This window comes from Copadichromis virginalis, linkage group LG12, assembly GCF_057382275.1.
Source record: "Copadichromis virginalis isolate Kocher_CV1m ecotype Utaka linkage group LG12, C_Virginalis_male_GT1.1, whole genome shotgun sequence".
Taxonomy (NCBI): Eukaryota; Metazoa; Chordata; class Actinopteri; order Cichliformes; family Cichlidae; genus Copadichromis; species Copadichromis virginalis.
In genome coordinates, this window is record NC_140629.1 from 15,820,601 (window position 1) to 15,837,910 (window position 17,310).

At 39.9% G+C, this 17,310-nt stretch overlaps 2 protein-coding genes across 3 annotated transcripts in view; one reads left to right on the forward strand and one right to left on the reverse strand.

Annotated features, from left to right (window-relative positions):
* adra1aa (adrenoceptor alpha 1Aa) overlaps window positions 1-17,310 on the forward strand; it is a 42,719-nt gene that overhangs the window by 124 nt on the left and 25,285 nt on the right. The window contains exon 2 of one of the 2 annotated variants that reach the window (XM_085474959.1): window positions 3,732-3,812. The gene's annotated coding sequence lies outside the window, so the exon portion shown is untranslated. Of the gene's footprint in view, window positions 1-3,731; window positions 3,813-11,918; window positions 12,133-17,310 lie in introns of those variants that run through there. The other variant, XM_085474958.1, reaches the window with a different exon arrangement.
* On the reverse strand, window positions 2,471-5,626 carry tmem230b (transmembrane protein 230b). Its single transcript, XM_085474960.1, has 3 exons — window positions 5,294-5,626; window positions 3,236-3,358; window positions 2,471-3,138 (listed from the first exon to the last, which is right to left on the reverse strand). The coding sequence occupies exons 1-3, from the start codon at window positions 5,387-5,389 to the stop codon at window positions 2,998-3,000; spliced, it is 360 nt and encodes a 119-aa protein (XP_085331086.1). The 5' UTR covers window positions 5,390-5,626; the 3' UTR covers window positions 2,471-2,997.

Sequence of the window (17,310 nt, forward strand, 5' to 3'; positions counted from 1 at the left end):
GTATGCTTTATATTACTTTTTAAAATAGCCAATCCAGTGCCAGATCACGTGGTGTCACCGGATGGCTGTATTAACCGTCTAAGGTTTATGATTGTGTCCAAATATAGAATCTACTGCATGTACGTTCATGTATTATATATGTATAGTTTATAGTATAGTATTTAGTGTGTCCTTGGTTAATAGTAATGCTACAGTGGATCAGTTTGGTCAGACGGACGAGCTTATCTAATTTACCAAAATCACTTCTGTACTGTTCCTGGGTTCATCCACTCACCAGTCACTTTATTAGGCACACCATTTTAGTACCATTGTCTGCCAAAATATGATTGCAGGAATTTAAACTGCTAAAAATGACTTGTTGGATTATAATCGTTATATGTCATTTTTATGAATGAAAAACTGATTGTCATTAATATTATTTTTATAAGAGATCAGACTAAAAGGAGAGAAGAAATTGCAATAAATGATGCCAGAAGGCAGAGATGTAAAGCAGAAAAAAAAAGCAAAAGATGCCTGCAAAACAGGTCATTTCCTTATTTTATATAAAACCCCTTCATAAATTCTGTTCACTACATTTTTAAATAATATAAGTAAACGTTTTAGACATTAAAAAACACATAGGAACATTGGAAATCACTTTTGGCTACTTTCAGTACTGTCTTAATTCTTGAAGGAATAGATTCAACATTCAAAACGGTTCCTCAGAGATTTTGGTCCACATTAACATGATAACGTCACACAATTCCTGCAGACGACTGCACTCATGATGCGAAAGTCCTGTTCTACCATATCCCAAAGGAGCCCTAATGGATTGAGAACTGCTGACTGTGGAGGTCATTTGTGTACAATGAACTCATTGTCATGTCCAAGAAACCAGTTTGGGATGATCTGAGCTTTATGACGTGGTACGTTATTCTGCTGCAAGCAGCCATCAGACAATACACTGCGCTCAAAAAGGGATAGACATGATCAGCAGCAATACTAAGTTAGGCTGTGGCATTTAAATAATGCTGAGTTTGTACTAAGGGCCCCAAAGTGTGCCAGGAATTGTAGCCCAGCTTCCTGTTCTACCCTGACAGGAGTGACTCCTGTTGTGGTCTTTTCTACAGCCCAATTGCTTCTAGGTTCACTGTGTAAAGTATTCAGATGTGCTCTTCTGTATCACATGCTTGTAAAGAGCAGTTGATTGAGCTAGTGTCTGGCCATTCATCTCTGCCTCCTGGCATCAACAAGGGATTTTCACACAGAGAACTGCTGCTCACTAAATAATTGATCTTTTTATGATTATCCTCTATAAACCTTAGAGATGGCTGTGTGGGAAAATTCCTAGCCGATCAGCAGCTTCTGAAATACTCAGACAAGGCTGTCTGGCATTAACAACCATGTTAAACTTAAAGTCACTGAAATCACCTTTCAGTAATAAAGGTTAATGCCAGGTCCTTGTTTTTGGGTGATGCAACAGTGGATCAGCTGGGCCAGACAGTACACCTGACCCAGTTAAACACTTGTGTAATGATTCTGAGTAAAAATCAACAAGCCAATATAGTTGAGAAAACTTAGCTTTTTATTACTATTTTGCAGTGATGTTGCTTTGACAAGACTCAAGAGTAACACGGACTCATCTGTCCATATAAACAGTTAAAATTACTGAATATCCCTGCAATATTACTGTACACTTACTTTGTGTCTGTTATTATGTGTCTGCTCAACAACTCTATTGTCTCGTAACGCTCAACTTATGATATCACCATACTAGGTTTGACGGGTTTCATGTAAAAGCAGTAATTTTAAAAGACTCACCTCAGAGAGCATAAAAAACAATATGATAGAAAGCATTGAGAGTATAAAAAATGTTTGTTTCCGGGACAAACACAGTAAATCTCAGTCCTCTGTAAGACGTTTTGTGTGCGAATGCCTCCTGGAACCACAGGAAGCACTTAAAAAACAAAGAATCTGAGCTGATTTAAAGTGCATAATCTGATCTAAGGCCCGGCAGTTTGTGATCAGTGTACAGTTGGGTGGGCTCATTCGATAGCAAGGAAAGAGAAACAACGAGAACACAAGCAGCTACCCTCGAATTATCCCTTTGGCAAACAGCGGGTTACTAGGCTTCTGAAAGGATTATATAGACGTCCAACCTTTACTAGCAATGTGTTTTACATATGACATTATCTGGGGGGGGGGGGGGGGGGGTGGAGGAATCGAGGTGGCAGTCTTGGCTTTCACCAGCACACTTTCAAATTATGCTGAGAGTGATGAGTTGATGGCGCAGATTAGAGGGGCAAATGTCAGCAGAATGTCAGGCCTTAATTGCTTGTGTACTGTTTGACAGTGTTTACTCTCACAGGCCAGGTGCACCATATGGAGATCGAAGGATTGGAATTAATCACACAAAATCCTCGGGGAAAGAACAACTCAGAGCAGTGAGGAAGCATTAACTAGGGCGAAGCAATCTTCACTACACGGGATGTGAAGACACAACGCTAGCCTTTTATTAAATATCATTATTATGCCACAGAGGTGATATTGTGTATATAATAGGTATACCAGGTATTTGTTATGTTGGTTGCAGCTACTTTAGTTTTAAATTATTTATTCTCTCTGCCACTGAACTGATGGATCTACCTAAAGAATACACAAAATAAAAACTGGTTGTAGTGAAGCAGTTAAAAGACTCACTATATGTGGCCACATTGGTTGTACTACATAAGGTAAAATATTCTATAAACAAACTGAAATGGTTTTATATAAATCAAAAGAAATAATACAAATCTTTTTTATTCATTTATCAAGCTATAAAACAAATACAAAGATTAAAAAAAACAGTTGCTATTAGCAACCTGGCATTAAGAACCTAGGTGGAAAAATCTATAGGAACAATATTGTAATTTAAAAACAATTATGAAAAACAAAAAAAGGGATCTCATTTTCTTTAAATATATCACGACCTTAAATTCACTACATGTAAGCACAGCAGGACTGGGGCTTTAGCAATTGTCAGTCATCAAAGTCTGGGATGTCATCATAAGAGTACCCCGGGTAGCCCTTTGATGCATAGTAAGCTATCCGTAGGTGGTAAAATCCAGGCAGGAAGACAAGGATCCCGATGATGAGGACAGGCACGGTCCGGTCTGTGTGCTAAAAGAAAGAAAACATTTATTCTCTTAACATGATGACATTGTATGGCCAGTAAAAGGATGTAACAAGAAAAAGTGTGACCTAGAAAATTACTTACAGTGACGCCAAAGTAGCCAGCCAAGAGAAGAGCACCGATGATGATCAACAGCGAGCCGATTAGGAAAAGGATCGTGGCTAGTGCGATGGCTTTATATGGGACCTTGGGTGGGCTCTTCTTGAACTGTAGAGGGGAAATATTTCATTTCAAAAACATTTCTGTGAAACACAAGGTTTCTTGGAAGTGTCCGTTTTTCCTCTTCTGTGTCAAAATCATCAGACTAGAGAGATGTTTTCCATCGAATCAGCTTTAAATAAATTGCCCTATTCTCATAAAAACATGGATGTATAGTACTGTGCAAACATCTCAAGCTAACCCTAATTTTTCTTTTAGTATTTTGCTAGGAAAATGGCAAATAGGTGCAGCAATTTATTGACAGATTCAAAAACACATGGAAATACAGTATATCCCACACTGCTTCAATAATGTTTATTTTCCTTCTCTGAGGAGGCCAATCCATGACTGACAGTGTTCTATTGTGTGTGTTTTTATCCAGGTATGCTTTGACTGCACTGGCAGTGTGTTTGGGATCTCTGCCCGACTGAAAAATGAAGCTGTTGCCAACGATTTCCAGAAGGTAGGGCTGTACCATATCGTGTTGTCTGCAATAATACGTCTATAATTTTTTACATGATATAAAAATGTCAAAATGCAATATCACTAGTGTAGCAAAAGCATGCATTTACATTACAGTAAATGTTCTTGCAATATTGTGCTGGTAATTTTGAAGCTGTCGCCTACCCCTACTAGAGGGCATCGCACGGTGGATCAAAATCTGATCATACTTTTCTGTGTTCATGATTTAATTGTGACAAGATTCCAAACACCATTGGCTGAAATGCAGGCCCTAAAAAACTATTTAGTGTCTGTCAAACTGTGTTATCTTTGGCATTTTCACAGATCCAACTAAAGACACAAAGTTAGGTGCTTTTTGTGACAGCCTGCTCATAACAAAGTACCCAAATACAAGATTTAAAATATGCTAAGTTGCCTGTTATGTGTAGACACAACACTGAGTTAGGTGCCATTTTTAATGCTTCCTTTATTCACAGCTGAAAGTAGCTGAAAAAACAAAAAGACATTTCTCACAAAATATTCCGGTACAAGGACTGGACCTTAAATGAGTAAAAACGCAGCCAGTTTCCAAAGAATGGTTTTGAAAGACCTTCAGAAAGCCTGGAGAACTACTGTTTGATTCAACTCAACTTTCTGAGAGTGAAATTCTTATAGTGTCAAATTAAAGCAACAGACGCTTCAAGGGGCTTTATATTTTAAGGTAAAGACCCTAGAATAATACAGAGAATACCCCAACAATTAAACGACCCCCTATGAGCAAGCACTTGGCAAAAATGGGAAGGAAAATCTCCCTATTAACAGGAAGAAACGTTGAAAGAATCAGGGTCAGGGAGGGGTAGCCATCTCCTATGACTGGTTGGGATTGAGGGGAGGAAGCCAGGACAAAAGATACAATAAACTGTGGAAGAGATCCGGACATTAATAATAATTCACGATTGAATAGAGTGGTGTACTAAACACATACTGAGTGAAAAGAGGGGGTCGTAACACAGGTGAGAGAACAAGAAATACTTCCAAACTGGGAGCTTGTTCCATAGAAGAGGGGCCTGAAACTGCAAGGCTCTGCCTCCCATTCTACTTTTAAACAGCAAAAGCAAATAAGCCAGCAGTCTTTTTGTTTCAGTCTATGTATTGCTTAGGACCACTTAAAAAATGCCAAGTCTGACTCCTTCAAAGTAGGGTGGCTCAAGACATTTGCACAGTCCTTTAAAAGTGTTGGTTATGCAGTACTTCTTGTGAACATTCACCAAACTTTGATGAGAACATCAAGAGGTTATAAGAATTAATATCACAGGACCCCCCCCAACAACCCCAATGACGTCAACAGGGCTACCTTAGCTCGGAAATGACAGCGGCCATCGGCGGCTGCAGTACCCCTTTATATTCATACTGTAGTGGTCGAAACCAGTGCACCAACTTTAGTCTATTATCTAAAAATAAAAGCAATGGTAACGTATCCTAGCGTTACACCTTCTGTTTTACCTGTAAATCAATGTAGCCGTCGTCGTCAGTGGCTAACCTGGAATACCTAACTTTGCTGTTAGGGATCCCGTTGGACACAACATTACGAGCGGGCATCTTCTTCAGCGGTTTGCTTTCAGATGAAGCAGAAAAGCAGAAAAGGCCCAACTACTCGACAGGCATCACTCTTAAACCGCAACTGCCAAAATAAAACAATACCGCACTTGGCTTATTCTAGGGCCGCTCCGACGACGTTTTATAAAGAGTTTACAGCGTAGAAGCCTCTGTTTGGGAATATGGTGTTGGACCTTCCGTGTTTTCAGTACGTATACACTCTGCGCCTGCGCAATCTGAAGCGTCATTATTAACTTCCAGAAACTTCGATTTAACGCGTAATTTTAACTTAAACGTTGCATGTGCTGTGCGAGATGAAAAAATAACGTTAAGCTAAATCACAAAAAAGAAAAGTTTTCAGATGTGCTTTAGCGCAATTAACTGTTTTACAATAAAAAGGAAGATTTGCACCACGCCATGTCTGCCACCAGAGGGCGCTGTTGAGTCTTATTAAAATGACCGGGTCACTGCGAGTCACAGACATGACCTTGCGGTGTCGAGATTCATCTCTTTGTGCGGATGTTCATTTCCTGGGATGTTCTGTTCTGTCTTTGTAATCACACTGTGCTTACAGAAGATAACGTTTCTGGCGAGACTGCAGATTTTGATACCATTTCACGTAACAGAAGAAGCTAAGACTAACCCACTCCCTCTGAAGGCCGTTTTAATCACTGAAATACAATCTCCTGTATTTATTTTCATAAATGTACATTAAAACAGGAAATAAATTGACAGTTACATGATGTCTAAAAACAATTAACCAGATCAACAGCTTCTCTTCAAAAAGGACACATTAACGAGTCTCTTAATCCTGAAGTGATAATTGGCACATTTTTGTCTGCTTCAGATGTGGATGAACTCCAGGTGTTTGTATACAAAGTCACCTCTGCCAGTTTATTGCCACCTCCCTGGTTACGCACATCAATAATCCAGTCTGTGAGTGACTGACCATGTAATAAGCAAAAACCCTCAATCCATCTGAAATGACTAATTAAAGCTTCTGTGGTTGTGTACTGTATTTTTATTTTAATTTGTGTTTTTCATACTAGCTCCTTGTATGAGACGGAAGTGCCATGCAGATTTAGGCGGAACTGAGATGCTACCTGACTCATCGGAGGTCTTGCTAGAGTCATGGGCTCTACAGTCAGTTATTAAATGTCTGCAGGATGACAAATAAATAAATAAATAAAGCTCTTTTATCATGAGCAGTAAATCAAATGCATATTCTTATCGCTCGCAGCATCAGTAATACTCTTTAAAGTAAGCCTACACTTTGGCAGAGGATGAGTTTCTGGTGATCATTAGTATGCTGAGTGACCTTGACTGTCTCATCGTTAAGGCCATAATGTTGATCTCTGGGGGTGATTGAAGCCCTAAAATCATTTGGATTTTTTCCTTTTCTTTCCATTGCACACAACACAAATTCTTCTACATCACAGAGCACAGTGCGTTCTCTTGTCTTAAGTTTGTCATTGATATTTACAGATTTCTCAGAGTTTCAGCGAGAAATGATCTTTTCAAATCCACCCCGCCTGCATTTCATCTTCGTTTTAGTGGGATTTAGCAAAATGTATTCTGTCCTCTGGAAACCACTTTAAAATTGCATTACTATTCCAAATTGCAGTGGGCGAATGCAGAGTCATATAAGCGGCCTTCGGAAATAACAGATTGTGCAGACGTTCTTTACTATACCTGTTACTGAGGGCAAACTTTGCCCTTTGCTTTATCACTCATTCCAGTTTCCTAACTCATACCTCACTGGGCTCTGTGATTGCATGTTGACTCTGCTCATCAGCTGACGCCACGGCTGCGTCACTGGATTGTCTTCCTTTGTGTGCCAAATAACGCCGCTCTTATCTGTTCGGTCTCCTTATTTGGAGGTTCAATAGCTACAATCAAGGTCACTGCACAAGCCGCTTAGCCTCCCCCTCAGTGTGAATTTAGAAACACGGCATTCAATTTATCTGCTCTGCAGCCTTGAGACAATCTACAAGACCAGATAAATCTGCAGTTATTTTACATTCATAAATTCAAAATAAATGGGCTCCAAATGGTACCACTGATGGAATAATCTATCTGTAAGTAACTCTGCTGCCCCTAACATTTGTGTTCAGACATTACTTCATCTATTGTCTTTTTTTTTCATCCCATGGGGGTTTAGAATTTCAATAGGATCTTCTTGTAAACTATTGGTGGCTGTGGCTACAATGTAGCTTGCTATCACCAGTGTGTGAATGTGTGCGTGAATGGGTGGATGACTGGATATGTAAAGCGCTTTGGGGTCCTTAGGGACTAGTAAAGCGCTATATAAATACAGGCCATTTACCATTTACCAAAGTGTTTGAGACCATAAATAAGAATTCTGGTCTAATGACACGTGGAGTTGTAATTAATTAATCAGATGACTGGGTAAGCTGTCACCAGTCAAAGACGGGAAGAGAGTGCGTTGTCATGTTAGATAATCCCTGCCACTACACCATGATGCCTGCACAGAAGCACATCAGAACAGCTGAGCACACTGAGCCCCCAAGGTGTGTGTGTGTGTGTGTGTGTGTGTGTGTGTGTGTGTGTGTGTGTGTGTGTGAAGACGGCCACAGCCAACTCTCTTATAACCCCCCGAGTACGACTCTGAACAGTATAAGAGAACAGCATTTAGGCCATAATTAGAGTCCTGTTCATAGTGGAGTTCTGTCTGCTGAGATAATTAGGTCTGTCTTCATTACAGCAATTGCAGATAGAACCACGAATGGAGCCCAATAAAAGCCTCGACCATTATACCACTTGAGCATCATGCAATCTGCCTGTGGCTTTGCCTTATTACTTTTAAACCCACCGGGTTTCAGAAATGATCAAATGCGCCATGTAGGTGGTGCACAGGTGCTGCTGAGCAACAAGCTTTTCAAAATTTAAAATAAGTTCTGCGACATGTAATATACTTTCCATGTTTTTGATCTGTGGGTTTGTTCTTTTGTGTGAGAGTGAGTGTGTGTGTGTGTGTGTGTGCGTGTGTGTGTGTGTGTGCCTGCTCAAATATTGAACATTGGATGAAAAGAAATATGTATCACATTAAAGTACGGCTAAAGGATGATACTGTCTGGGCCGTTTTTGGTCCAGGCTGAAATATTTGAGCAAATAGGAGCTGGATTACCATAGAAACATTCATTGCCCCCCACCCCCACCCCCATCTCTTTAATCCAGCTGTTTTTGCCCTGATTCTCCTTTTTTCCCTCCACCAGGTTGCAGTTTTCACTTATCTGGAGGAATCTCTCGAGAAGAGGAACGCCTCTTGTGAGCCCTTGACTTTTCCTTCAGTGCCACCACGACGTTACTGAAAAGCCATAAACTGTACAAACTTTAGTAACTCCTGAACTTTTTAAGAGTTTGCCCAATGATGTGGTTAACTTCTAAGACCTGTCACAACAACAAAGCAAGTCATGAAGGTGGTGACTATGTTAAATATTGAACTTAACATTGCAGTGCCTATAGCGGCTTGCTTCTGCTAGACAGCTTCAGCATTTCAATCAAAGTATAGTGAACAGCAGGCATGGCTTTAAACCTGTCTTTTTTTAATGCTCCTTGTGTGGATTGAGTAAAAGCCTTCTTTAAACAGACACCCCGAAGTCATTTAAAATTCCTGCAGCCACACTTCATCGTCCTAATTAGAATAACACTAAAAAAATCACTTTTTAATTACTTTCTTTTGTGCGTCACCGAGGAAAGATACTGCCTTATTCTGACGGCTGTGAATGCATTACTGTATCGGTTTCATGGAACTGATTGGGCACAATTAAATACAAAAGGATCTGTCAGCTTTGAGTGAATCACAGAATTGTCACTTGGCGCTGAACACTAGGAGCTCATGTAAAATTTATGCCAAGCGGTAATGAAGTGATGGATGCTTCCTTGCTCACATCATCGCAGGTGCTGTATGTCACACAGGATGGTTGCAGGAGGACGCAGTGATGACTCTTGTATTTCTGACCACAGCCACTGATGGGTTTTTTTCCTCCTTTTTTGCTCTTCAATCTGCATTTCAGGTGTGAGCCTGAGGTTAGTTGTGTGCGTGGGAGGACAGCAGACTACTGCAGCACACTTGGTATAAGGAGCTTCATCAGCCTGATGACAGAATCTATCACCTTTATTTCACATTGCCATCTCCCCTTTTTCCCCCCTTCAGCTTATAACAAAAAAAAGAACAGTTGCCTCGAGAACATGACACACGACACGCAAAGTAGCGGCTTCGATCTTCAAATTTGCCTGCTTTGCATGCCAAGCATTTCACATTAGTCACAGAGTAATGTCAGCAGTGTGCATTTAACAGCTTCGATGATTGAAATCCGGGAGCTGGTTTTGTCAAAGTCATAAGCACAGGAGAGAAAATCTCTTGATATGCAATTAAGGCGAATGTCACTGTAAATGCCAACATTAGTATGAATGCTAGAGTCAGGTTTCTTGCCTCCATGACAGGAAATGTGTCTTCCAGTGCAGAGATATTGATTTCAGTTTCTTTCAAACCCAGCAGCCCACCTCACTGCATGGGCGGCACAGACAGGTAATTACTTTTCCAGCAGATAGCACGATAGGGCCTAACAGGATGCAAATACACACACCTTTCGCTGATTTGAATGCACTCTTGGGGAGTTCAGAGGTCTGGTTGCGATTTTTGCTTTTGGCAAGATGAAGTAGACGTGCTCGCCGGATATACCGGCAGGTAAAAAAAAAAAGGAAAAAGAAAAGATGAGGCATTGTGAGCTGAAAGTCTCATCATTGATTGAACACACAAGCTGACTTTAACTGCCCAAATGTTTACTTCGGCTTAAAATCTCTCACTTAAAACAGGCAGCAGCCTCGGGTAAAGCCTTCATATCTGAAACCAGTTTGAAAAACAACAAATACTCCAACTGGCTAAACCTGGATTTGTCCACAGTGGGAAGAAAAGAATCAATCCCCCACCCCAACAAAAAAATCAATGTACCGTGTTTATCCATGTGTAGCTAAATGTGTGTATGTGTGTGCTTGTTTCTGTCTCATCTCTTCCTCATAGCTTAATTGAAAAAAGGGAAAAATGCACAGCCACTGAATAATCACAATCCCTGCTGAAATGGCAATGCTTTATAAATTACAATCATCTCTCGCTGCTCAGACATTAACAAATGAGTATCGACTGAGTGTGCAACAGATGGACCGAGGGTCTTATAGACTATACTGTATGCCGCAAATGTCAGCTATAGGTGCGTTTGTTGCTCATCACGCTTTCATAATGCAGTGTGTTGTGTTTAAACGCGCAGGAGGATTAGTCCTGTTAGTGGTAATGGTGTTAATATTTGAAGCCACAGCTTGGAGCAATTACAGTCTAATTATTTTTTAGGGGGTATCCGTAAAATTAGTGTGTAGTTAATGAGCAGCAAAGAAGAAGAAAAAAGAAAGCTGGAGCAGGGTGGGTAATAGCAGATATTTAGAAATAACTCACAGTGTAAATAAAGTACTTACTTAGTAACTACAGGCTACTGTGTTATTGCTGCAGATGTACTGTTACTGGATGTTAGGGTGTGATTCCTGCACCAAAGTTTTTAAATATAGAAGGCAGCTGCTTTCATTTTGCTGATGGGGAACAAAGTGTTATCAGGCAAAGCCCGTGAATAATTGTGTACCTTATTTACCACCCATAAAATGTAATTTATATTTTAAATCATGCTCTGCAAGAGACTGGTGACCTGTCCAGGGTGTACCCTTGTGCCCTATAATAGCCCGAGGTTCCCCGCAACCCTAAACTGGATAAGCAGAAGCGAATGTATGGATGGATGGAGTCATAAGAGAATGTATGTTTGGTTATATCAAATTACAAATAAATATAAAAGGAAGTTGGACTTAAAAAGAGAGTGTCATTCCAGATGTGATAATAACAAATGTGAGTTTAAGAAGGAGCTTGATACAAGTGTGTTTAAAATGTGTGTAAAAAAAACTCATTTATGATGGTGCAAGTCTTGGAGATGTGGAGATGTGTAAAAGAAGACGCCTTTTCATTAAGAACACAACTGTTTCTGGTCAGAAACATGAACATGTGTATTTTAGGCTATAGAGTTATTTCTTGGCTGTAATCAAAAGTGTTACACAGATTTTTAAATAAAACTAGACATCACCTTTACTTTTATCTCTGGGATCAAAAACACTTTAAACATCTGCAACACACGAACATTCCTTCACTGGGGGGGGGGGGGGAGTAAAAGTTTGGTACGGACTCCTGAAGACTGAAAGTACACTTACATAACCTTACAAAAATAGTAAATAGTAAAAGTCTTTGAGCATTTCCACACACACTGTATTCTCGTACAGTTTAACAGCTGGAAAGGTGGGTGACACCGGTTAATGAAAGATTTCTGAATGACACAGACCGGTTGTGATGACGCACAAAGAGTGATGCTGAGCCATAGTGAGGTGATGTGAGGATGGATGGCTGGGTGGTGGTAAGGAGGGGGTGGGGCTGGGAGGGTTGGGTTGAGGGGGGGTAGATACGGGCGACAGTGGTTTCGAAAAGAAAGCAGTGAGAGATTTGGTTGGCTACTCGTCATCATCTGAAGAGACTTGGAGCACCTGAAGCTTCGGGTGTCTGCTCCGGCAGATATGAGGGCTCTCCACGGCGAGCGCACTTGGCTCTCCCTTCGCCGCCTCCTAGCGCGTCTCGGCAATCACTGCCGTGCCCAAATGTGGCTCTGTCCAAGCATCGGGATGTGAAAAATCAAAGTTGGGTGAGTCCCAGAACAATTCATTTGAAGTATTTAACAGAAGCATTTTTGAATTGATAGTTTATTTTATTGATAAAAAACTATTTTTTCTTAATTGAATTTGCTGAAAGCGCTGATGCATAAGTGTGCATAAGTAGCCAAATAGCGTTGATTTATTCTTTGTGTTTAATGGGGCTAAATGTCTGGAGCAAACTGGTGAAGTGGTTAAAATACACATGATTTAAGACAACTGTATCCCTCCGAACAGCCATAAGGCACGATCGCGCTGTTATGCTTGATTTATGTAATGCTGTTTTTTGTTGTTTTTACACCCTCCCGTTTTTTTAAAACCTCAAATATGAAGGAAAACTGCGAACAGATCATTTGAATATGAAGAACTGTTTTAAATGTAGCTATAAGGTTTCGGAAGAAAAAGCCAGCCAGCTCCCATGCGTCTCAGGCATGTCTCTGTCAGTTTACTGAGGTGGATGTGACTTTATGTCAGGTGTAGTCCTGCACAGTGGCCTCATCTTATAGAGCTGGGAATTACTCCGCACACCGGTGAAGAGGTTGAGATTGCATCTGAGTCACAATCGCTGTTTACTCCTGGCCAATTAAAGTAACAGCAGACACAGAGAAGCCAGGGTTGCTCAAGCTTTCCTCAACAATATTGCGGATACCTCAGAAGCAGCTGCACATCAGCCATTGTTCTATGGACGCCAAGAAGACAAAGCCTATATTTGGAGCCTATTCTGCAGAGGAGAAAGATGCTTGTATCAGGAGGGACCTTCTGAAAAAGGCAGCTAACAAAATGTAACCGAGCAAGACAGGTAACTTCCAGCTACTTCAGTATGGAGCTGCACACTGTTTTCAGCCACCCTGCAGCATATGTCCTCTTTCACTTTGCAACTCCCTCCGTACAGAGGCATTATAATGAATATTAAACCAATCAGTGCTGGAAGAAAACCTCTCTGCTGGGTCTACAGAGCCAAACGAAATCCCATGGCGTAGTGAAATCAACAGGTCTTTTTAACAGAATCTAGAAGTAAGCATGTCACTTTTAATTTATCTTAGAAGGAGTTTTAATCATGAGTTTAAGTCTTGTGATTGTAATGTACGAGCCGGGTGGATTAATCAAATTAGGTTTGTTAGGGAGTTTGGCAATCCTTTCCATGCAATTTGGTCAGCTGTCAAGAAAAAGGTTTTTCTTCTCGTTGGAACAGATTTTCTTTGATATAAATGCACAGTGATTGGTAGCCTCTAAATCCTTAATGTGAGACACACTGAGCAGATACCGATACATCTGTTTTATTTATATAGTATAGAGTAAGCATTTGGCGACTGTGGGAAGGAAAAACTACCTTCTGACAGAAAGAAACTTCCAGCAGAACCAGGCGCAGGGAGGGGCAACTATCTGCCACGATCAGTTGGCGGTGAGAGGAGTGAGATAGGACAAAAGACACACTCTATAAGACAGGCAGCGATTAATGATAATGAATTAACTAAATGCAGAGAAGTGTTAAAAAACACACTGTCCCCTGAATCCAAACTGGGAGCTGGTTCCACAGAAGAGGGGTCTGAAGGCTCCGCCTCCCATTCTTTATTTAAATACTCAAGGAACAACAACTCTGAGAGCAAAGTGATCTATTGAGGTTATATGGTACTTTAAGTTCTTTTAAATGGTTCTGATTATTCAAGACTTTGTGTGTGAGGCAGAGAATTTAGAATTTGATACTGGATTAAACTGGGAGTCAATGTTGAGAACATAAACGGATAGAAGGAGCAGATCCTGACAGAGTGGATATATATAGCTGAAGGTGTGACACAGTAAATCATTCAACTTGTTCTCTCAATTGTAACACAGCATATTTATAATACAGTGACAGTATTAATGCAGCGGTTAATATTTTAAGCCGAGGTAACTTAATCTTTTCTACAGTGCGAAATGATGATGGTGTAATGAACTCCCGCATCTCTCCTATGAATACACATGTAGGCCTTTTATTCATAATTACTGTATTAGCATTATTTCCCACATGGGAGGGAGAAGCTCTCAGGTGCTGCCGCATGACGCTGTAATGGCGTACTGCATCATGCCAGCATCAGAGCTCAGCTGAGATATAAAACTTTAAGACAAACATAATAAACATTTGAACATGCAGTGTGGATCAGTTGGTTGTGGGGCCCAGAGGACAAGGCCAGCCACTGACTGACTGTTCGCATTGTTTTGAAACCTGTGGGGCACAGATAGATAGATAGATAGATAGATAGATAGATAGATAGATAGATAGATAGATAGATAGATAGATAGATAGATAGATAGATAGATAGATAGATAGATAGATAGATAGATAGATAGATAGATAGATAGATAGATAGATAGATAGATAGATAGATAGATAGATAGATAGATAGATAGATAGATAGAGACAATGTCAGTGGAAAAGAGGACAACTCAGATGAACTTTTAATTTGGTTTGAAATAAAGCAGCTTAACAAAATCCAAAATTCGTCAACATGGCCACTCTACTTTTACTAGTCTTATCTAATCTACATTTATATAATCTGCACTGACGAGATTAATTTCACATCTGTCAAAGTGGAGGAGTTCATGCGGCACTAAGACATTGTTTAAAAGTCAGAAGACATTCAAACATTCCAAATTAAGTTGTGCACGCATCAATCAGGCCCTCGTACCTCCATGCACGTTGGGCATGCTGTAGTGGAGTCATTGAACTTTATTGTCTCATGTGGCTGGCTTCCTTTATTCCAGCAGTGTCAAACATAAGGCTCGGGGGTCAGAATCGGCCCAGCAAAGACTCCTATCTCAGTCTCTGGATGGCCCAGATTCAAGGAGGGCATACATTTTTGGACTTAACTGTATTTTTACCACTATAAGTTTTACCACTTTTCCTGCTGATAAAGACATAGTCCATACCCATTCATACTATACCAAAGTAGTTGAGTAATAAATAAACAATTTGACAATAAATTCAAAATATCCAACTTCCTGTTGGGTTTAGGGAATGGATTGTAAAAGTTTTCATCCACATGTATCATATCCACATGGATTCTATACATTCGGATGAAACTTAAAGCAAAATATTCTTCACCACTATAAGCTGTGTTCAGGACCAGTGGCAGTAGTACAGCATTGTGTAGTCCTGACCTGAAGCCTTAGGTTTAGCTTTATATCCACTGCTATCAAATGACTATATGTAGATAAGAGGTCCAGGTGCTAAGTTATTAGCAAAATGTTTCCACAGATTATTTGTGCATGAGACAGATAGAGATACCAGATCACAAAATATTTTTAGTTTGAACTGGGAACTTACAACCAGCTCTGTATCTATTTTTTACTCTGTTCTCAGACATAAAATTTGATTTAAGGTTGCATCATTACATCAGTGACGTCACTGATGTAATGATGCAACGTCTGGAATTCTAGCTATTTCCCAACAATAATGTATTTAATCTGAAACCAAACCAGAAAACAATGCCAGAGATGCATGAAAGTGTATTTCTGTCAATTTAGCTCAAATTAAAGCAGGTCAAAATGTGCACATCTCTCTTTGCACGAACCAACAGTAGTCCCCCATAATGCTCTGGAGAAATTTTCCCTGATATTGGTTTTCCGTCACTTCTATATCTCAGTGAAATCTTTCCCCATACTTCTCACTGACATTGTGCAGGTTTGGTGGGAAAACAGTTGACATGAGAATGTAAAAAGTGCATCTTCAGTGATATTCTAGCACTCAGGAGCTGATATGCTTTCAGCATGTTTCCACAACCTCAGCATAATTCTCTGCTCCGTGATTTCCAAGAAATTTCTTTATTTTGCTGATTGAGCTGGCTTCAGTTTCCTTTTGCACTCATCGTCAAGCATCAGTTCACGGACTTCAGGACAAAAACACCTTCCTTAATTTAGATTTTCCTTTTCTTGAGATCCAAATTAGGTCTTAAATCCTGAAACGCTTCAGATTTCTGTTCGGTCATCCTAGTTGTAAAATACTTGGAACATCATAACTAAGACAAATAAATAAATAAACACATCTGCGAGACAAAAACAGTTTCAGATTTGGAGTCAGGAAGTAAAACTGGTTCAAAATGCTTACTGATCAGTGTGTCTGTGTGAAGATTTCTCTAAAAAGGCTTATTTCTACTAAAAAGCTGCTCATTTTTACATGCAAGTCTATAGGAACTGAGTTTTCTCAGGGAGTTAGCTTCAAGTGGACACATCAGGAAGTGTATTTTTTGGCACTTCAGTGTTGCCTTCATCTTCAGCCCAGGATGTTGCTGCTTGGTCTCAACTACTGCAGGATCAGAAACAACAGAGACTGTGGTCTAACAGTGAAGAAAAGGCCTCCTTGACTGAGAAACGCCCAGACTGTGTTCAGCAGAGACTGCTTCCCCAGTTCTGATGCATATGTTTTACAATATTCACAAGTTTTTTGAGAACTACCCCCCTTAAAAATGAGATGAATTTGAAACAAAGAGAAGAAAAAGAAGATGAATGATCTATCAAGATTCAAGTGGGCTTTCGCACTGCAGTGCTAAAGCCCACAAATCCTAATTAATCCAGTGCATCAAAGTCAGAGGGAGCAGTTTAAATTTGAACTGTGTGAGGATAAATTCCAAATAACAATCCGTGTAAATTTAACTTTGCAACTAAATTCCTCTTTTTTCTTATCTTATACAAACACATTGCCACAATGGGGGGGAAAAGAGATTGTAATTACCTTTCCTGACCAAAAATATGCAGAAGCCAAAAAATGGCTCTTCTGGGAATTACTTTGTTTAAGCCGTTATCTCAAGATTATGAATTATTTATATAAACTTGCTCTCTTCTGATAACAGATTGCTTCTTTTATACTCTCAATATATATCATACAAACCTGACTTTGTTTTCTCAATCACAAAGTAACTTGGCAGCCTTGGAGATGACCGATCCCCTCATCTGATTACTGAGGAGGAAGTGTGCTCAACTGTGGAGTTATAGATGGTCTAGTCTTCTCCTTAAATAAGGACCCATTTGAACGTTATTTGAATCTACTGCCATGTTAGACGCTGATTGAAGTACAGTGTGATGTGTTTTTAATAGTGTTGATCCACCATGTTGAGGAGATATTAGCTTCAGGAGAGTTAACTTTGTTTTTTCTTCATAGCCTTAAACAATTTATAAACCACTTTGCTTAGTTTTAT

Excerpts from the sequence above, each read along its gene's own strand:
- tmem230b (XM_085474960.1), bottom strand. The coding sequence starts at position 5,389 with ATGCCCGCTCGTAATGTTGTGTCCAACGGGATCCCTAACAGCAAAGTT. Across the intron at positions 3,359-5,293 it reads ACGGCTACATTGATTTACAG|TTCAAGAAGAGCCCACCCAA; the intron begins GTAAAACAGAAG and ends TCCCCTCTACAG. Across the intron at positions 3,139-3,235 it reads CTGGCTACTTTGGCGTCACT|CACACAGACCGGACCGTGCC; the intron begins GTAAGTAATTTT and ends TCTTTCTTTTAG.